Raw genomic sequence first — 22,490 nt, forward strand, 5'->3', positions numbered from 1 at the left:
GGGAAGGGAGTGCGCACCTACATGCTGGGGGGGACGTAGTGGGCGGTGTGTGGGGGGGCACTGATGTAGCTGACCGCGTGGGAGGAGGGGCAGAAGGAGGCGTGCAGGCGGGTCTGGGCGTGGCCGGGGGTCCAGGGCAGCAGGTACTGGTAGGTTGGCAGGACGGGCACGTAGGGCTCGTAGCTGTGCATGGGGGTCTGGCCGCACTGCTCCTGGAGCAGGGGGTAGAACACCACGCTGGAGGGGGGGGCCGCGGCCGGGGGCTCCAGCGGCAAGGGGGCTCCTGAGAGAGAGAGGGGGGGGGTGGGGGGGGGGGGAGTAGAGAGGGAACCGTCCCATCAGAAGGCAGAGGCAGAGGAAAGAGTATGCCCACACAAGCAGTCAGGTGAAGGAATGCTTTCATTCTCCGACTGTACTATAAGGCAAAAGGTTTCTTGGAGAGAGGGTACTTTTGAATCGATTAAGATGTACACATAGATGGGTGACGAGTGAAAGTGCGGACAGCCAGTCACTGAAACTAAACCATCTGATAGACAGAGGGAATCACGAGGGAAGCAAATGACAATGAGACAAACGTATCAATTCAGGGGAAAGAATATGGATCTCATACCCGTGTTCAATCTTAATTTACCAAGTGATTGGCAGAAACAAAAACGCAGCACACACAGAGGGGCCAAAGGATGGAACCTGAGAACAGCAGTTCTGGCGCTCCCATTTACATTAAGTGGAAACCCTTATCCAGAGGAGGCCCAAAAGACCGATGGAGAATGCAGATGGAGACATGACAAGCAGTGCGGCTGTGCTGATATATACGCTCTCCTCGGGTAATGCAGCCAGAGGCTTAAAGCCAAGTGTCCTTCAGCCTAAAGAGTATTCATCATGTGGTCCGTTCTGCTGATACCACAGCTACTTGCGTTCAAATAAAAACGTAAACAATTACTTAGTTAAATCACATTTGCAAAGTCCCCACAAGAGGGAATTATTTCCTCATCAAAAATCATGCATTACTTCCCCCAATCCTACTCAACGTCAAGAAAAAAAAGTACTTTGGTATGTGCATGTCTCACTGGCACTGGTAGGCGGCACACACGCTTGCTGATGAACACCTCACACGTTTCTACGATCCTACAACCAGGACTGGCAGGAGGACAAAGATATGATGCATCAGGTTTTGGGAATTACTGGTTAGTGAATTTTTGACTTTTGTTTGATGGGACAGACTCATTTCACATCAATAATTGTTTTAAGGTTGAAGTTCCCTTTTAGGTAGCCAAGGATGCATTGTTAAATGCATTAAAAAAGCGGTCATCTCAGGAATAAATGGGCTTGTTGAACCAAGACTGGGATTCAGCAGCTGCACTTCTCAGCCTGTGGCGGAGGATAGAGATTCTGACCAGACTGTAGTGGGAAGATATGCCTGAGGGCAGGGACGTTTCTGGGAAGGCAAACGCCCAGAGGCTGCGGAGCAGTGGTGAGGCAGAAATAAATAGTGTCATTCCTCTTTTTATCTGCGGGCAAGGAGTTTGTGTTTTATTCAGGCCTGAACTGATAACCAGTGGAGGGAGAAGAGAGGCACGGTGAGCACCACACAGACTCACACAGAACTGACCGTTGGCATTTGTGTCTCCGTGAGCATCCGGCCCTGCCTGCCCTGACTCAGGGAAAGCCTGCGCCACAGTGTGGTCTGGAGCAGCGCCCCCGCTGGTGTAAGGCTGGAACTGCGTCTCCACGCCAGGCTGCTGGTACAGCTGCTGCATCTGCACCACAGAGTGCCAGTAGCCCTGCTGGTACCACTACACACAGACACAAACAGTTCAGTTTACGGTCCAAAATGTTTGCTTACAATTTTAATTGTATTGCTTCAACCTTACTTTAGATTTAATTTATTCAAACAAAGTAGACTGACCCCATATTGCAAGTAAAATGCTTTGTAACTGTAGGCCAAAAATCTGGCTAAATCCAGCTAAATCTGGCCCTCAAATCCAAATTTGCGTCCCATTTTCCAGAATTAACGGAACAATTAGTACTACAATTGGCCAGACCATCATCACACCTGACTCCCAGGTAAGGAGAGGGCAGAAAGCCAGCAGTTCTCAGCCCTGGGGGAGCGTGATTTGAGGAACAGTGCTGTAGAGCATTATGCTCACCTGCACTCCTAAGTTGAAGTAATACTGCAGCACCTTGCAGTCTGTGAGGAGAAGAGGAGCGTTAGCAGGAGAGTTCACGTGCAGACACACAGACACGCAAGAGGAGCGTTAGCGAGAGAGTTCACGTGCAGACACACAGACACGCAAGAGGAGCGTTAGCGAGAGAGTTCACGTGCAGACACACAGACACGCAAAAGGAGCGTTAGCGAGAGAGTTCACGTGCAGACACGCAGACACGCAAGAGGAGCGTTAGCGTGAGAGTTCACGTTCAGAGACACGCAGACACACATACCTCGGGGCAGGTCGCTGCCATTAGGGTCGTAGGAGTAGGGGGGCGGGGGGGCCATGTTGACCGTCTCCCCCATCTCATTCACAAACCAGTTGGAGGCACCAGGATACGGCATGGACAGAACTACAGCCAAATAGACACAATAACCACAATGCGACACAGACTGTTGGTTACCAAGCAAGCAAGCAAGCATTAACACCATCTTCAATATCATAGGCTCCTGAATAGTCCTCATATTGGCTACCTGGCCGGCCCATGGAGTGAGGTGGGAGGAGGGGGGGTGGGGCCAGGCTGGCAGAGGATGGTAGGGAGGTTGGGGGGGTCTGGGAGCTTCCAGAGGAGGATGAGGAGTTTGAGGTGAAGATGGCAGCCGGAGCGCTGTTGACTGTGGGAGAGGTGGAGATGACCGCCGACTTCACCACCACCTGGAAACGCCAAACAACGGTCCTACCTCTCACACCTGTGATAAACTGCCTCAACACGGTTAAAACCACATTGGGGGTTACACGAAATGTCCCCGTACGAGTGTGTGTACATTACTCCAGATCACTTTCTTAAATGCAAGGACTGTAATGCAATGCAGTGACAGATGATAAAGAAGCCTCCAGACAATGCATAGAAGCCCTTGCTGGGGGAAAAAAAAAAGGAAAAAAAAAAATCATGAAGAAATTGTACTAATTTCTACCCTGAAACATTGTCAGTATGACGCAGGTGCTTAGGGAATGGCTGCTCGCTCTGTGTTGGCAGATGTAGCTGCAGGCTAACAGTAGAGAGTAGGTCAGACCTACTGTGAGTAAAAGGAGCTCAGACCTGGTGTGAGTAACTGTAGGTCGCTCCGCCCTCTGGTGGTGAACCAGAGCGAGAGCCTCCTTCCTGAATGGTCTGCAAACAAACCAAAGCAAAACACCTAAACCAACACATTAAAATACCCCATTTTCCCCCGCATAAACCTATAAAATACCCCACTTCCACCAGGCTAAACCTAATAAAAAAAACATTTTCCATCTGGTTAAACCTATTAAAATAACTGACCTCCACTGGGCTAATCCTATTAACACTACCTACTTTCTACCTGGATTAACATATTGAAAATACATGGAACTGGAGAACTACCTCTGAACTGATGAACAGCGCACAACTATGCAAAGCCCACAGTAAGGAAAAGCTTACAATTATCAAATTGTTTTACATTTCACAAATAGATTACTGGATAAATTATGTAGAAATAATCTTGTTTCCAATAACAAGCTATTTTTCAGAATCTGGACACAGTGGTCACGTGCCAAGAGGGTCTGTACCAGGGAAATGGAGCAGTCTAGTGTGTGATGGTGCGTGGTGTGTGCAGAGTGTGTGCAGTGTCTGTGTGCATTGCTTGTGAGAGAGAGGGTGAGTAGTGTGTTTAAGGGTGTGTAACACGAGGGCAAGGCATGTGTGAGGTGTACACTGTGAAGGAAAAGCTGCATTGTGTATGAGAGGGCATGTGTGACGGTGTGTAGTTTGATGGAGTAGGGGTGTGTGTGTGTGTGTGTGTGTGTCATGGTGTGTAGTTTGATGGAGTAGGGGTGTGTGTGATGGTGTGCAGTTTGATGGAGTAGGGGTGTGTGATGGTGTGCAGTTTGATGGAGTAGGGGTGTGTGTGATGGCGTGTAGTTTGATGGAGTAGGGGTGAGTGTGATGGCGTGTAGTTTGATGGAGTAGGGGTGAGTGTGATGGTGTGTGTGTGATGGCGTGTAGTTTGATGGAGTAGGGGTGAGTGTGATGGTGTGTGTGTGATGGTGTGTAGTTTGATGGAGTAGGGGTGAGTGTGATGGTGTGTGTGTGATGGTGTGTAGTTTGATGGAGTAGGGGTGTGTGTGATGGTGTGTAGTTTGATGGAGTAGGGGTGTGTGTGATGGCGTGTAGTTTGATGGAGTAGGGGTGTGTGTGATGGTGTGCAGTTTGATGGAGTAGGGGTGTGTGTGATGGTGTGCAGTTTGATGGAGTAGGGGTGTGTGTGATGGCGTGTAGTTTGATGGAGTAGGGGTGTGTGTGTGTGTGTGTGTGTGTGTGTGTGTCATGGTGTGTAGTTTGATGGAGTAGGGGTGAGTGTGATGGTGTGCAGTTTGATGGAGTAGGGGTGTGTGTGATGGTGTGCAGTTTGATGGAGTAGGGGTGTGTGTGATGGTGTGCAGTTTGATGGAGTAGGGGTGTGTGTGATGGTGTGCAGTTTGATGGAGTAGGGGTGTGTGTGATGGTGTGTAGTTTGATGGAGTAGGGGTGTGTGTGATGGTGTGCAGTTTGACGGAGTAGGGGTGAGTGTGATGGTGTGTAGTTTGATGGAGTAGGGGTGAGTGTGATGGTGTGCAGTTTGATGGAGTAGGGGTGTGTGTGATGGTGTGTAGTTTGATGGAGTAGGGGTGTGTGTGATGGTGTGTAGTTTGATGGAGTAGGGGTGAGCGTGATGGTGTGTGTGATGGTGTGTAGTTACAATAGAGGGTGTGTGACGGTGTACAGTTTGAGTGTGTAGAGTACAAGTACCAGGTTGGCAGTGGCTTCAGCAGCTGTGTAAACGGAGGGAGTCTGGAAGCCTGGATCTGCCAAACAAAGAACACCAATACGCAACACGTATATTATTTTAGGTATGAGCACATAAAAGTGGTATGCCTATGAAAAAAGACAAGTTTCTATCATCCAGCAGAAGCACTCCAACAGGTATGGTCCATGTTTCTGAATTCTTTGGCAAATGACAGAACCGATCCCCTAGACGATTATCTTTGCCCATAGCAAGTTAGTGTAAAGCACTGACCTGGGGCTCTGTAGATAAAGTCCTCAGGGTATTCACCTGGAGAAAGAAGAAACCTTACAAACAACTGTGAGAATGAACAGTGAAATCACAGGACACCCGTATGCCAAACAACTTAGAGATACAAATGGGAATACGTTAATAGTATAAGGAATATCGGTTTGCCCAGGGACTTTATACCTGCTAGATATCAGCTTGCCCTTTGTACTGTATTTTGAGTATCCAACAAAAATGGAAAAAGAAAATCAATCAAAAGCAAATTCTCTCGGCACTGAAGAACTGCAGATTACCATTTCCACACTTCCCACCCATGTAAACAGAACTGGAAGCGGGGATGGAAGGTTCCCCATACCCTGTTCCCCGCCGGTGCTGCGGTCCTCTGGGTCCTCCTCCGATGATGTCACGGGGGGTTTGTCAGCTCCAGGGTTGGGGCTCGGCCCCCGCTGCACCCAGAAGGTGGCGGGAGCTGGAACCAGGGGGCTGGAGACTGCCTGGCCCTGCAGAGCCAAGGCCACACACCACCCTGTCAGAGCCCAATTCACAGCACCCACCTGGCCTTAACCTCATAGGCCAAACGTGCCAGCAGCCATACCATAATGCACCCTGCTCCTGCCAAATGGCTGAATCTAAGCAAGTGTGGGCTCGGTTAGTACATGGATGGGAGACCTCCTGGGGAAACGAAGTTGCTGAGGGAAGTGGTGTTGGTGGGCCAGTAGGGGGCGGTTTTTCCGCTGGTAAAATTACCCACAATGCCTCAGTGCAGAGACGGGAGACATCATCTTTCAGATGAGGTGTTAAACCAAGGTCCTGACTCACTGTTTGTTAAAGATCCCAGGACACATCGCAAAGAGTAGGGGGTTCCCCAGGGGCTAAATTTGTGAGTGTTCAGTCGCAAAATGGTAGCCGTGCCACACCCAAGTGGGTGCTACACATTGGTAGTGGTTGAGGAGAGATTCCCCTCATCACTGTAAAGTGCTTCGAGTGTCTAGAAAAGCTCTATATAAATATAATGATCGATCTACAAACAGCACTGTTAACATGAAAACCTATGATATCACACATTGCTCATCACCCCACATGCAGCAGTCACATTGTCTGAGCATAAAGCTGTGCACGTGTATGTGTGTGTGTGCGTGCGTACGCTCGCGTGTGTGCTACGTGGGGAGGCCAGTGCGGGGCTCACAGGCAGCGGGGGAAAGGCCGCCTCATCGCCCTCCTCAATCTCGTAGAAGGTAATGTTCCCCTCCAGGTCCTGAGCGTCCTCCCCAGCCTCAGGTACGAAGCTGAACTGGCACTCCTTATTCACAGAGTGCATCTGCCGCCGGCTTCTGCTGCAGGAGCTCAAAACACAAACAGGGACATCTCTAAAGCACGTACACACACTCGCTCACATCTGTACCTCATCCAACGTGCATCACAGCTATACTTTACCCGAGCAGCACAGCATTGAAAGTACAGACACTTCATACATCACATCGCTGTATAGGCCATGCAAACTACACATACAATTTAAACCTCTACAAGGCATATCTGACAGAAAATATAGGTGTATACTTTATGTGTAGCTTTAGCACAGATGCGGGAGAAGGCAAGTACATCGCCGTTTCACAGAAGCACACAGGCTTCCCTCCTACAGTAAAGAGCAGGGTGATGGGGGTTGGTTCTGTATTCAGCAGACCCCTTGTTCAAATGCCCTGGAAATTAATCACTTCAGTGGGATGCGGGCGGAGGCCCCCCCGAGAGCGGCCAATCGATGGGCAGATGGGATTCCTGCGGCTCGGCACCGAGGCCCGTTATTAAAGTCCCACCGGGGGCCCCTCCCAGCGCGTCCGATTGGCCCTTCAGCAGGGCTCGCTGCGGCCGGCTTGATGCTCCCTGTCGGCTGTAATTGGCTGTGTAGTGTGGCTTCACAGGTTGCTTTTAAAGGACAGTGTTACGGGGCAGAGTTACCGTGCCCGGTAGGAGTAGTTGTCGAAACTCTGGTAGCAGCGCTTTCCTGGGTAGTAGGCCATCTCTGGACCAATCAGGTGGTGCCGGTTAAGAAAGCGGGCAGAGCTTCTGGGCCAATGCCAGAGAGGCAGGGTGAGGGACATACGGACAGACAGACAGACAGAAATCAGCCACACCATCCAAATTAAGTTTGACATGATTATTATTAGGTACAAATTAATATATGGCATTATGGTGAATAAGCACAAAGGACCACAGAAGAGTAAAAATCACAGTCCATGGAAATAATTAACCAGTAATCACTGTAAACACAGGAATAATAACTGAGTGCCGTAAAAATGACTCATTACACAAGTTCTGTGCTAATCCAATTCAAATTTATTGAGAATAAAAAATGACTTAATTAGAGCCGGCCCTTTTTGCATTTCTAATACGATAAAGAGCCTGAACATAATAAATGTACATGCCATTTCTGGTTTCGCATCCTGCTCGGATGACCAGTCAGTCTCCTACTGTGATTAACAAACACAAACGCAATGTCCCAAACAAAGGAGACACTGCAGCGCTAAAGCTAACCCGTTAGCACACTGACCTGTGGGGCACATACCCACGGGTGGGCCGGGGGGTGGGGTGGGGCCTGTAGTGGTCGTAGGGCAGCACAGGGGGGGCGGGGGGGCCGTGCATGGGGGGCGGGCGGCCGGGGGCCAGGCAGCCGGGGCCGGGCTGAAGCCGGGGGGGCAGGCCGGGTGGGGCGCTTCTGTACGACACCGCCATCAGCACCTCCTTCCCACGAGGCTTCTTAAAGAAGCGCCGCCGGCCGCGCATCTCTGCGTCTTAAGAGGGGACAGCACGGCAAACAGAGCCTCTATACACACAGCCTGTATGCGCACAGCCTGTATGCGCACAGCCTCTGTACGCACAGCCTCTGTACGCACAGCCTCTGTACGCACAGCCTCTGTACGCACAGCCTCTGTACGCACAGCCTCTGTACGCACAGCCTCTGTACGCACAGCCTCTGTACGCACAGCCTCTGTACGCACAGCCTCTGTACGCACAGCCTCTGTACACACAGCCTCTGTACACACAGCCTCTGTACACACAGCCTCTGTACACACAGCCTCTGTACACACAGCCTCTGTACACACAGCCTCTGTACACACAGCCTCTGTACACACAGCCTCTGTACCAGGGGTCGGCAACCCTGGTCCTGGAGAGCCGCAGGGTGTGCTGGCTTTCGTCTCAGCGACTCAGACGCAAGAAACCAGGTGAGGTGAGTTAACTGTGTAATCAACGGCTTTCATTGATCAATTAATGCCAAGCAACAACGAAAGCCAGCACACCCTGCGGCTCTCCAGGACCAGGGTTGCCGACCAATGCTCTATACACAGAGCCTCTATGCAGACTCTATGCACAGCCTTCATACACAGAGCCTGTAGGCACAGAGTCTATACAGAGCCTGTATGCACAGAGAGTCTATACAGAGCCTGTATGCACAGAGAGTCTATACAGAGCCTGTATGCACAGAGAGTCTATACAGAGCCTGTATGCACAGAGAGTCTATACAGAGCCTGTATGCACAGAGAGTCTATACAGAGCCTGTATGCACAGAGAGTCTATACAGAGCCTGTATGCACAGAGAGTCTATACAGAGCCTGTATGCACAGAGTCTATACAGAGCCTGTATGCACAGAGAGTCTATACAGAGCCTGTATGCACAGAGTCTATACAGAGCCTGTATGCACAGAGTCTATACAGAGCCTGTATGCACAGAGTCTATACAGAGCCTGTATGCACAGAGTCTATACAGAGCCTGTATGCAGAGAGCCTATACAGAGCCTTCATACACTAAAAGACAAAATAAATGTAATCTTTGAATCACAAGGGAGAGACGCGCTAACATCGCAGATGAAGCGACCTGTTTCAGCAAGGCTGGCAAAGAAGCATCACCGCCCTCTCTTCCATCAGCTTCATTTGTTTCAGACAAGCCGCCACTTTAACGGCAGATGGTGTGCACCTTTTCATTTCGTTATTTTAAATGCGTACCACAGTGCCGCTGTGCTTTTTGGCATGAATAAAGACTTTACATTTCTGCAGATGGCTTAATGAGGCACAACGGTTCAGACATCGGTATTCGCACAAGGGACATTTTTCTTTTATGAATACCCAATAGTTGGAATAATCTTTCATTTCAATGCATAGGCCTACTGTAGGAATACTAGTTAAATAAAACCAGATATTTAAAAATTGTGAAGTACCGTTTATCAAGCGAGATTGAGATGGCAAGTCTGACACCAAAAGGAGTATTACATTACATTTGGCAGACGCTCTTATCCAGAGCGACACACAGTTGATTAGACTAAGCAGGAGAAAATCCTCCCCTGGAGCAATGCAGGGTTAACGGCCTAGCCCAAGGGTCCAACGGCTGTACGGATCTTATTGTGGCTACACCGGGGATCGAACCACCGACCTTGCGGGTCCCAGTCATGTACCGTAACCACAATGCTACAGGCCACCTACATGGTGGTTGAATGTGACATTTGCCAGTTGTCTTTAAGGAACAACAAAACAAATGTGCATTTTCTTTTTATTATTTAGTCATTTAAATGCATTTTAAAACATATTTTTCTATGCATAAATTTCCCACTATAAAAGTTCACCCAACCGTCTGGGCGTGGTAATGAGAACTGTCAGTTCCACACGTTGCTTGTTAAAATAGCTACCTCCATGATACATGCTTATCTTGGGAGACTATTTGCACAAGCTAGATAACTTAGTAGATCAACTATCGATAGCAAATGTAAGGACGATAGCAATGATAATATTTGCTAGCCATCTAGCCAAGTTAAGATAAAAGGAGAACTATAACATCCTTATGAAAGCAAACTAAATTTATATAAGCATAAATAGTTTAATAGTCCTTAAAAGATTTAAGTGAACCAAACATAAAATATTTCTTGCCTGGAGTCCAGCGATGCAAACTGTGGGTCACAGGATACAGGGGAGAGATAAGGGGAGAGCTTACGCACTATGAGGTGAACATTCAGCAGCTTACTTCTCCAAAACTAAAGAACAGACATATTTAATACTTTCATTGTGTTTCTTCAATGCCCTCTTGTGCAAATTGCATATAAAAACCAACCACCATGTTACTCCTTTAATACGCCTTATCCAAAGTGCTGTACAATTTCTGATTCTCATTCACCCATTCATGCAAACACACACACACACACACACAACACGCGAACACCAACGGCGATTGGCTGCCATGCAAGGCACTAACCATCTCGTCTGGAGCATTTCGGGGTTAGGCGTCTTGCTCAGGGAGACACCCAGGGGAGGATCGAACAGGGAACCCCCCAACTGCCAGACGACTGCCCCAACTGCCAGACGACTGCCCTTACCAACTGAGCCACTGTCGCTCTAAATGTAACATTCCCATCATTCAGAATGTAGTTGTTAACCAACTACTACTGAGAAATTAATCTGCATTCATTGTATCTGTCATTAATTTATGTTAACAACTACATTAGTCATTGTCAATTCATTTCGGAATGAAAGCGTCAATTAACGTATTTGTTATTAGTTACCTAATTACAAGCAAGTTCATCCCATGGTTTGTTAAAGTATAAATATTATGTAATAAATATGTTAGTTGTTAACAAATGCATTAACTAATCGAGTCAATTTCATGCTTAATCAATGCATTTATCCATTTATTAATTCATGTTAACTAAATTAATTAATGCCAATTCATGGAGTGTAACATACATGAAGGTGCTGATGTAATGCATTACCTTGTATTGTTCATTTAATTTATTGCATCTTTCAGTAAGACCATAGCAACACAATTCCGCTTGATAATGCACTGCGAGAAGCTTTAAATGCCATTTTAATTTCTCATGATGTCTCCGTCGCTACACTTTGTGATCACAGTTAATGTGAAATTGTTTCAGCTCTACAAAGTTTAATATTGTCCATTTTACTGCATAAAACTGGCTACAACTGCATAAAACTGGCTACACATAGCAAAAGTGTAGACCACAACAAACAGACCAAAGCAATCTGAAATAGAATCTGCAATGTACTGCAGGATGTCGCTATGAGCCGGTGAGACCATACATAATTCAGTAGCCATGAAGGGCAGCTTTTTTCAGATTGCTCCAGTTTCAGACACAAGGATACCATTTTAACTTTGTAAAATAAAGCACTGATGTTAAAACTCACTGGGTGTTTGTTGTCATTTCATTGTATTTAACTGAATATGAAGGGAGAAAACGTCACCAAGCTTCCTCGGTAAGGCATGTAATTGTAACATTACATGCATAATTACACTTTTCCAGGAAAAAGATACATTTATTGGCGCTAACTTGCTTTTGATTTTGTAGGGGTGACTGTGCTACCGTTTAATCAAATGCTGAATAAATCAACAAGAATTTCAATCAAATGTCTACCAATCCCATATCTATACTTTTTATAATCATGCATCAAAATCACAATGCTCATAAATGCTCAATGACAACAAAAGTATAAAAATGCATAAGCAATGAAATCAATTATGAGATTTATGCAAGAACCTCACCTAGGATCACCTATGCACAGCTCACTGGTTAGTAATGTTCGCTCTCTGCCTAAGCAATGAACATAGTACAGGTCACTGATGGTGAACTGCTAAAGATTCTCCTCGCACAGTAAAGACACATCACTGTGATGGTGAACTGCTAAAGATTCTTCTCACACAGTAAAGACACATCACTGTGATGGTGAACTGCTAAAGATTCTTCTCACACAGTAAAGACACATCACTGTGATGGTGAACTGCTAAAGATTCTCCTCGCACAGTAAAGACACATCACTGTGATGGTGAACTGCTAAAGATTCTCCTCACACAGTAAAGACACATCACTGTGATGGTGAACTGCTAAAGATTCTTCTCACACAGTAAAGACACATCACTGTGATGGTGAACTGCTAAAGATTCTCCTCACACAGTAAAGACACATCACTGTGATGGTGAACTGCTAAAGATTCTTCTCACACAGTAAAGACACATCACTGTGATGGTGAACTGCTAAAGATTCTCCTCACACAGTAAAGACACATCACTGTGATGGTGAACTGCTAAAGATTCTCCGCACGCAGGTCAGTGTCACGACCAGCATAACTCCATTACAGGCTGATGACTCTGGAGGAAAAATCAGGACAACAGCCAGAACGGGAACCTGAGCCGTGTGGACATCCCACACTCTCCTGGCCCTGGGAAGCCAATAAAAGTGACGTGTGGAAACGCACTTTGGGTTACCGGCTCGGACAAGTGCCAAATGCGGTTTCTTACAGATAAACTGCAAATAAATTTGGAAAGGGCAAGCTTTTCATCCTAATACCCTGAACTCCAGAAAGCACACAAACCTTCACTTGCGCTCTCATACAAATAGTGGAGAAACAGAAAGATATGGTGACAGAGGCCCCCAGTGGTAGTCTGGTGGTACTACATTCTGGGAGAAACTGACCTAGCTCTGCGGAGTACTGGTCCGACCGGCTGTAGGACGCCCCCTTGCGGCTGGGGGTGATGTTCCAGGCGGGGACAGGGTTCACAGGCTTCAGGTTGGTCAGGGACACCAGATGTCTGGCAGGGAAGACACAAATCAATTTCCTTATTTCACAGCAAACAGCTTTGGTTAACTGGCATTTAGGAGTCATCACATCTATGCTCAAACATCCAATACAGCTATTCAGTGACCTTTTGATATTCGCCCATTTCAACCCACCCACATTTTCGGTTATCAGAAAATGTCTGAAGCATGTATGCCCGACAATTTAAAATATTTTACAGTTTCCATCCAGACAACAATACAGGTACACTACATATGTCGTCTCCTTCGTTACAGGTGCATTGCAGAAAGGGTGTAGATGAAGAGAGTGACTGACACAATGAGGAAAATGGAGAGTTCAAAGAGAAAGAAATCTGTGTAATTGTTTTATTTTATTTTTTAAATGAAAAGTATTTAATATAAAAATGCAGTTGGAGTGCACATCAATGCAGGGAACAGTCTCAAAGAACCCCCACACCTATGGAAGTGAAAGTGGAGTGCAGAGTGTGTGTGTGTGTGTGTGTGTGTGTGTGTGTGTGTGTGTGTGTGTGTGTGTGTGTGTGTGTGTGTGTGTTAGAGGGGACTGTGTTAGACTCACTTTTCTCCAAGTTCCTCAATGAATACAGTGACAGCACTGGAATGAGTTCCCACTTCCTGTATGAAGGCATTGTAATACTTCCCCTTTGGGTCCAGACGGACCTGCAGAAACAGAACCAGGACCAGAACAGGGCCGGGCTCATTACTGAAGACAGCAGCACTCAGCAAAGCTTCCTGAACAGCTGCCCGGACTTAAAGCACAGCCACAGACACACAAATCTTACCCTGAAACTGACCAATCAACCAAATGGGGCATTAAACTGGAAGTAACATACTAAATGAAGCATCTTATTACTGCTGAAGAAAAAAAGAAAGCATTGAATGGAAGAGAGTTGCTGTGGTAAAAGAAAAAAAAAAAGACTCCCCATAAAAAATAAAAAACTATATACACTTACTAAATTAGAGTCTGATAGACTTAATAGATATAAAAAAAGGTCCAGGCTATTGAAAAATCAACGTTACACTAATGCAAGCAAGGATTCTAACTTCAGTTCTCAGCTGAACTGGTTAAATTAAGGTCAATAAGCAGATGGTAAAAGCATATCCAATCCACCAAACTCAATCTGTGGCATTTTACAAGCTTAACATACCACAGCCCACCTCACTAAAGAGTCACGGCGTGGGAACAGACCACAAATGATCCAACTGGGCTTGCGGTAAACTGTGATGTGCCCCCGTCTCACAGTACAGCAGGTACTGTATATCTGACCTCCAGCTACAGGAGGCAAGGGGAGACATATCAGGTATATAACCTACAGTGAATCTGGGTCCGTGGAAAGACCTTTGGTTCATTGCGGGTACCTCCCCACGTCTACTCTACAGGACACTCGACTCACGTTTAAGGGATAATGCTCCCGACCAAGTGAGACATTCCTAGTACTACCAAGACCCCGACGACCAGTGCAATTATTACCATTACTGATACTGCCAACTTGGCGTGACCAGCTGAGGCTCTTGGGATACCCCATGGAAACCACCCAGTCTTACTGATTCTCTGTTCATAAATCCACCTCTAACCCATCCATGAAGTTTGCATCAGTTACTTAGTCAAGTCCTCTGGTCAGCACTATATACTATATACTATATAACACCATGCTGGCCTCTTACCAACCTGTGCCATCAGGTCAGCGCAAATGGTCCAGAACACTGCTAGCCCTCCTCCCTAAATTCACCTTCGCTGGCTGCCAGAGGCTGCCCCATTCAATTAAAATCAGCCGCACTTGGCACAAACAGCTGCCAATGGCACGGCCCCATTCTAATCTTCAGACAATGCTCACACCGCACCCGGGGCTGTCCGTGCGGCTTCCCGTGGCCAGCTGGCCGTCCCTTTGGGCCCGCGGCACTCCCAGAGCCCATCCGCCCGCGCTCCCAGATGGCGGAACGACCTTCCCCGATCACTCATGCAGGTACATCACTGGCCCTTTTCCACAAATGTCTGCAAGCCCACCTTTTCAGACGACGCCTCAGTGTTTCTGTAAAGAACGAACCCATCTGTTTATTTTGCAGGTCTCGAGGTGTGCAGCTCGACGATAATTGCAATTTTTGTCATCTCTGACTCGTGATGTTAAATGTGTAAGGCTCGGACTACAAGCATCCTCCAAATGATTAAACCGTGACAGCGGATTGATACTTAAACTACTTGGTCACAGGTTTATGTAGACTGGCAGCACGTTGATGCAGGTGGGCATAGTTATTGATAGCACATGGATACACACTCAACAAGAACTTTATTAGGTAGACCTGTACACCAGCTAGTTAATGCAAATATTTAATCAGCCAATCGTGTGGCAGCAACTAAAGGCATAAAAGCATACAGACATAGTCAAGAGGTTCAGCTGTTTTTCAGTCCAAATGTCGGAATGGGGAAGAAAAGTGACTTTGACCGTGGAATAATTGTTGGTGCCAGACAGGGTGGTTTTAATATCTCAGAAACTGCTGATCTCCTGGGATTTTCACAAACAGTCTCTAGAGTTTGCAGAGAATGGTGCGAAAAACAAAAAAACATCCAGTGAGTAGCAGTTCTGCAGGCAAAAATGCATTGTTAATGAGAGAGGCCAGAGGAGAAGGTCCAGACTGGTCAAAGCTGACAGAAAGGTCGGACCAAAGAGACTAAAATAAGTCTAATAAATACCTTATGAAGTGCTCACTGGGTGCATTATATGACTTTGCTGTGGATTGTTATGTCTCACTGGGTGTATGTGGGTATAGTAATTGACAATGTGCTGATTCAGGTGATCGTAGCGATCGAATGTGCCGATTCAGGCGATTGTAGTAATTGAATGTGCTGATTCAGGTGATTGTAGTAATTGAATGTGCTGATTCAGGTGATTGTAGTAATTGAATGTGTTGATTCAGGTGATTGTAGTAATTGAATGTGTTGATTCAGGTGATGGTAGTAATTGAATGTGCTGATTCAGGTGATTGTAGTAATCGAATGTGCTGATTCAGGTGATTGTAGTAATCGAATGTGCTGATTCAGGTGATTGTAGTAATTGAATGTGCTGATTCAGGTGGCTGGGGCAGTACCTGGCACTTGTCTCCCAGGAAGTACTGTCTGCCTGCAAACACCATGTAGTCTGTCTTCTGCATCTCTGTCTCAGATACACAGGGGAAACAGAAACGGGAACAACATTACCGATCAACACATAACACGCCTGCCCCTGCCATCCCTGCTACAGCCCACCTGCAGCCTGCACAACTACAAGCTTCCTCCATCCCTACACACACCGCTTCTATGGGATTGATAACCCTTCACAGGATGATCACATAGAAGCTGTACAATTGGTGTCTCATTACCACCCAACAGATATCAGTGGAGATGTTTTTTCTGGAAGGATTTTGCATGATCTGAGGTTTGAACCTTTACTACAACATCAAAAACACTGGTGATGATTTGTTACTGCACTCAATAATTATTATTATATCAGCCCAGTGGTCTCCTGGAGAGCTACAGGGCCTGCTGGTTTTCGTTGTTACTCTGCACTAAATTAATCAATTACAGTAGATTATTGCACAGTGAACTCACCTTACCTGGTTACCTGGGTCTCAACAGGGTGCTGATTCTAAGGCAAAAACAAAAACCAGTAGAACCAGTAGCTCACCAGGACCAGGGTTGGAGACCAGTGACCTAAGCCTACTCCACACACACCTCCCTCTCAATTCAAACCTTTCCACAGATGCAAACACACACACAATGTAGCAGTATGCAGCGAGGGGTCACCTTTGCGGCTGTCATGCCACACGTCAAACTCCACATTGCGGTAGATCTCGGGGTCCAGAGCCTTCAGGACTTTGTAGGGCAGAGAGAGCTTGAGCTGTTCTGGAGCCTGAGACACACACAGCACAGAGTGAGCAACACAGCACAGAGTGAGCAACACAGCCAGGATCTATGTGGACCTTGTGTGGAGGACCCTGTGAGGGGGGCCGTGAGTGCACGCACGCGTGTGCAGGGGGGGGGGAACCGTGATCTCAGTGCCAACCTTGTTCTCCTCCACTCCGGATCTGGCTTTGTCTTCAGAACGACCGCTTTCATTCATCTCCCAGTCCTCCCTATAGATCACACCACAGTCAGGAGTTGGATTATGTACACTTTAACTATTCAGCCATGCATGTTCTTTTTACGGAAGCATTGCTCATTTTCTTCACAACGCTCTTTTTTTCTTTTAAAGTGAAATCATGCTACACAATTCTGTTGCTACAAAATGTATTAGATGAATCCGGCTTATCACTTTTAGCTTGCCCACAACTGCACCTTGCAACCTTTGGGCCAGAAACCTGACCACCCAACCACAATGCCCTAAAGTGGACACCAAAAAGGTTTTTTCTTCAATTGCCTTCGCACTACTTGTAAATTTGTCTTTTTCCATGTGAAATTATGTTACACCTGCAGACACAAAATTACACCCTTGGAGGAGAAGCCATTTTGCCCGTTACAGGCACAACCCCAGCAGGCCCCAATTTCCACAGTGGAAGCTGCTAGACAAATGACTGGGACAGAACAATTTGGCACATGAGGGACTTGGCCTTTGCATCATATACATTTAAGACAATGGCAGAAATGTATGACAAGCCCCATTTTATTAAGAACGATGCACAGTTCCCCTTTGGTTTGGGAGATGTCCCAGTACAGTAGTGTGAACAGTGTAGACCACCCAATGCAACAGTATACCATTCTACACACATCAGGCAAAGCCACATTCTGGATTTCTGCCCATTAAAAACAGCTGTTTAACAGAATGCATCTAGGCTACCAAAAACTGGGCTGGGCTACCAGATTTGGCTACTTAGTAGCCCAGTGGATTTCCACACGGATTAATAATGTTTACCCCTGCTGTATTCTGGAGCTGTGTGTGTGTATGCGTATGCATATAGTACACACTTATACCCATGTACAGGTGGGCTAGTGAGCACGTACCTGCTTAAATGCATTTGCAGGGTAGCGAGTGTGTACTTCTCTATAGGCGTTTGTGGGATAGACCCCCAGGCGTGGGCGCTGACCTCTGACCCCTGTCGTCAGGGGCGTCGTATCCAGCGTCCTCGCTGCAGACAGACAGGCTGTTCCTGTAGCGTCGCCCTCCGCCCCGAAAGCCCTCCAGCGCCACCTGCACCTCTCCTTCCTCGACGCCCAACACCCGGCAGTACAGCAGCTCGTACAGCAGTGCTGGAGGGGAGGGGGGAGGAGGACGGGGGGGGGAGGTGAATCTTATGTGCCTCCCTGCTGCGTAACCAGCACGCACCTTCAGGCTAATACACACTTTTGAGTTGTTACAAGCTCAGTTATCACTGCTGTCTATCTCCAGTCGGAAATTAATCTGCTTAAATTTGGAAAAAGATAAGGAGTACACAATCCAATAAGCAGGCTTTCACGGAACACAACCCACTTTTTAAACAGTCTTCAAACAAATGTGCCTTTAAAAATAAAAAAAAAGTCAGAAATAAATTGATAGTTAGTCTTATGTGAGTGCAGTGAGTCTAGTAACAGCTTATTAATTAGAGTAAGAATCCCTGCAATGAGAGCAATGTTCTTCAGCCGAGGAGGGTTAGTGTAGCTTACGTTCTGTAGTAATTAAACTGAAATGGTCAGGGCACACTTTTCTCCAGCACTCACACTGGCACATGGCTGCATCCACAGGGTAGCTCCTTGGGTAAACAATGTCATAGTGCCCATTGTTTGAACAACACAGCAAAACCTGGAATTAAGTATCAGTGACAATAAGAAAACTCTGCGCCTTAATCTTACAATATATGGAAACTCTATTAAAACCTTTAGATGCCTACAAAAATGAACATAACAATCCACAGCAGTCATAATATATGAATTTGCTAAATGATAAAAGTGCAAAAATAATGCTAACACTATTTATCAGGAAGACTGCCTTCACAAACAATATAGATGATCTGGCCAGCGAGCGAGCCAGTGAAAGGACCCCCCTATTGTTAGTAAGCACTGAACAGATATTATTCATTTTATTCACCTCACCTGGTTTCTGGTCTGAATTGCTTGCCAATCTTAAGGCAAAATCCTTAAGGAACAATGAACTTTATCTAGAACAAGGGTCAGACACTTAAAAATGTGTCATAATGGATGTCAAACTGCTGAATTTAAAGCTTTTAAAAACAACATAGGGGAAAAAAGGAATCTGCTTAATTTTGTGACCCAAAGGCAAGTAGACCCGTGAGCAAAAGCTGAAATCTAGACATCTAGAGCCTGGGTGTGTCAAAGAGTCCCTGAGCGAGATATACCTAACCTCTAAATGCACCTGACAAGCTGGTTGGTGCCTTGCATGGCAGCCAATCACTGTTGTTGTATGAGTGTGTGTATGAATGAGTGAATGAGAAGCATCAATAGTACAGCCATCTTAAAATTTACCAGCGAAATGCTTAGTCACCAAAAAAAGGTTCAGGGCAACAAAGCGCACGAGTCAGGGGTTTTCTGAGAATGCAAGGAGAGCAGCAAGTGTGTTAAGAGTCTCCTGCAACTCTCCAAGCTCAACATACTTACATCGCAATCATTTACAATATCAAATCAATTTAATACTACCCATTTCTGTGAATACACAAGAACCAATGGGAGGAAGAATGGAGAAGTATTCCCTGACCCAGGGACAATATAGTGGAGAAAAGCTCCTAGAAAATTCTGGAAATAAGACACTGATATGGAAGCAAAGCAACAGGCCTATTTTCCCCCCGAATGCAAAAGCCCAGCTTAGGCCAAGTAATGAAGATCAAACCATCTGCACTGATATTTTACGTTGTTATATTGCTAAACATAAAACAGCTGTGAAATGTAGTTGTCCGTTACCTTTTCTGCATAGTCATCCTCTGCAATCTCGGTGGGCGGCTTCCCCGGATACCTGTAAATAATGAAGCACCGCCTGGGCCGCACCCTGCACGTTACCGATCCTGCACATTTACACTCACCCTGCCCAGCACTCACAAACACACAACTCAACACTCAGCATCCACCAACATGAACCCTGACCACATGACCCTTTTCATGATACCTCCCTGAGGGGAGTTTAATACTGTCCCTCATAATGCAATGGAACAGATTCTGGTGTTCAGTGAAGCAAAATGCTTTCATTTTAGCGTTTTAAAATAAAGGTATGGTCCTGAGAGAAAATACAATCTTATTGCATTAACTGCAGTCAAGCATTATCTAGCCTAGGGACATTAGTAAGAAATGGAAAACAACAGTCACACACTGTTGCTATTCATTAACATTAGCTTATTTTCATATTTACAAACAACATTCTGGAGGACATTTAGTCAACCCCCACATAAGACATTATCACAAAAAGATTTTTGTAAAGAATTACTTAATCTTAGCACTTAGCCACAACTACTCGAGATAACGTATATGTATTCGTTGTATACACTTGCCTGTATAATAAAGACAAAGCTTTTATCTCCACTTGTCCAGCCGTTTCCTGAAATAAGGGTCATTATACATTGTGATTCACAGGTCTGTTTTCAATCAGAGATAACAAGTACATCAAAGTAGCTCCATCAAATTACCTGTGGATCCTCCAATCGCTCCAAGTACTTCTCAAAAGACCCTTCAACAAACTGTAAGATATGGAATTCAGTGTTAAAAGTACTGACACATTCCGCGGTTGACATTAAACAATAAACACTTACCGGCTCAAAGTTGCATCTATTTGCTCTCATGAAGGTGACGCAGTCCTTCCGGATTTTGTGATGATAATTCTGAGAGTAGTAAAGCTTCATGAAAAGAAAACAGTTTTGAATTTACGCGCCACCCAAACAAATTTAATGATCCAAAAATGTCTACCAGCATGAACAGCATACACAGTGCATTCCAAGACATAACGAGAGTAGCAACCATCGTCATCACAGCATATTTAGTTTGGTTTAGCGAATGCTGAAAATAAAAAATAAAATAATTTAAAACGCAACGTTCACGTTCCTCAACTGCCATTTCATTCAGGCCTACTACTACTACTACTACTACCCAGTTTCCTTTTCCGACAAGGCGGAACTAATTCCTTCTAAACTGATAATATATTTTACCCCGTTTTTACCTGTTCAGAAACTGCTCTGAACAGACAGGACGCGTCTCGAGCCATCATTTTCCTGTAAAGGCCGATGCTGGCTAGATAATCATCCATGTTTACAAAATACTTCTTCAAGGCTTTCTGCATTGTAAAGAGAAAAACATTACACATAAAAAACAATAAATATGCAAAGCTTCATAACTCTCCGTGTAGACGAAAAAGAACATGAAGGTCGAAAGTTTCCTTTCGAGTTGAATTTGGAAACAGGTGCTTCAAATGGACGCTGATTAGGCAGCAAGTTCAGCCGCTGCTCGGCGAAACGCTCTTATTGCACTTAAATTTGACGTCGGTTTGCCGGTTTTTTTTTTCTGTGCAGTTTCATTGCGGTGGTCAGTACGATCATAATGGAAAACTATTGCTACCTTTTGGTAATCACGAGTGTAAGGACGTCCAAGGCCGAATAGACCTACACTATTCTTAATTAGTGTTAATTTTTCAATGAGTAGGAACATTTAACTCAAAATATGTCATGAGAATTTGGCCAACTTGACCTTTTGCAGTTCCTGGAATGAACACAGAGACTTTCTTATTAGTTCCAGTATTAGGTTTTTTAGCAGCCCACTGCTTGATCAAACGATCTGCTAACGTTACTTAAAAAAATAAAAAATAAAATAAAACATAGCTTCATTCTCTGCAGGATTTAACAACGGGCGTCCCTTCCACGCATACAGTGCGTGCAGTCCGTAAGTATTTGGACAGTGAATGGCTATTAAGTTTTGAGTGCAAACTATTAGCTGTAAGTTGAGGGTTTATACATCCAAATTGGCATGAAAGAGATAAAGATTTTAGGACTACCATATGCATTAGGAGTCTGTTGTTGTCGCAGCATGAGGACAATATAAGTCAATGTCAGTAACGCAGGCCATCACTTGACAGAAAAATCAGAATAAATAAATCTTAAGACCGCAAAAAAATAGTTGTCAAAATCTGTTCGGTACATTGATAAGAAGCAAGACGAGCTGGTGAGCTCAGCAATGGAAAACAACCAAGTAGACGAAGGAAGGTATTGGATGACAGAAGGATCCTTTGAATGGTGAATCCCTTGGTAGCAGTTGAACAGATCAAGAACGCTATCCCGGGTGTAGGCATGTGTCAAAGACACCCATCAAGAGAAGACTACGCCAACCTACCTTCAGAGGGTTCACCACAACATGCAAACCCCTGGCAAGCCTCAAGAATAAAATGACCAGGTTACAGTTTGCAAAAACGTGCATAAAGAGTTCTGGTGTTAATTTGTCCGATTACATTTGGTCCCCTAAAATTGGAGGGACTGCAGTAGGTATAAAAAGGGCTGTAATTCACGGTTCCCCTAATATGGATGTCAAAGCTGAAAGCCTGCACTTTAGCCACATAGTGATTGTTTCATTTCAACTGTGTTGAGTACAGTGTGAAAACAATAATATGTCACTGTCAAATACTGTATAGTGTGTGCAGTACTTGAAAAATAGGCATTCTCCTTTCCTCTGCTTGTCTCCTCCCTATTGGGAGGAAGCTTTAAAATGATCAGCTTTAGAGTAAAATTCCCTCAGTATATTTATGTCATACTGTGGATGTCATTTG

General features: G+C 45.6%; 1 protein-coding gene across 2 annotated transcripts; it reads right to left on the minus strand.

The window, feature by feature from the left end:
- Positions 1-21,163, minus strand: alg13 (ALG13 UDP-N-acetylglucosaminyltransferase subunit). 2 transcript variants are annotated; one of them, XM_061247532.1, is made up of 24 exons: positions 20,898-21,163; positions 20,494-20,577; positions 20,371-20,421; positions 20,236-20,282; positions 19,655-19,727; positions 18,461-18,542; positions 17,851-18,013; positions 16,833-16,902; positions 16,574-16,679; positions 15,880-15,944; positions 13,355-13,455; positions 12,676-12,791; positions 7,761-8,001; positions 7,169-7,273; positions 6,402-6,558; positions 5,571-5,715; positions 5,222-5,257; positions 4,954-5,009; positions 3,247-3,318; positions 2,681-2,861; positions 2,440-2,559; positions 2,148-2,188; positions 1,610-1,793; positions 1-283 (listed from the first exon to the last, which is right to left on the minus strand). In XM_061247532.1, exons 1-24 carry the CDS (start codon positions 21,039-21,041, stop codon positions 18-20), a joined length of 2,706 nt encoding a protein of 901 aa, XP_061103516.1. In that variant the 5' UTR covers positions 21,042-21,163; the 3' UTR covers positions 1-17. The 2 variants fall into 2 exon arrangements, with proteins under 2 accessions (XP_061103516.1, XP_061103515.1); XM_061247531.1 differs by having other exon boundaries at positions 7,169-7,276.
- Positions 21,164-22,490: the final 1,327 nt, after the last annotated feature.

The sequence above is a fragment of the Conger conger genome, chromosome 7 (genome assembly GCF_963514075.1).
Source record: "Conger conger chromosome 7, fConCon1.1, whole genome shotgun sequence".
Lineage (NCBI taxonomy): Eukaryota > Metazoa > Chordata > Actinopteri > Anguilliformes > Congridae > Conger > Conger conger.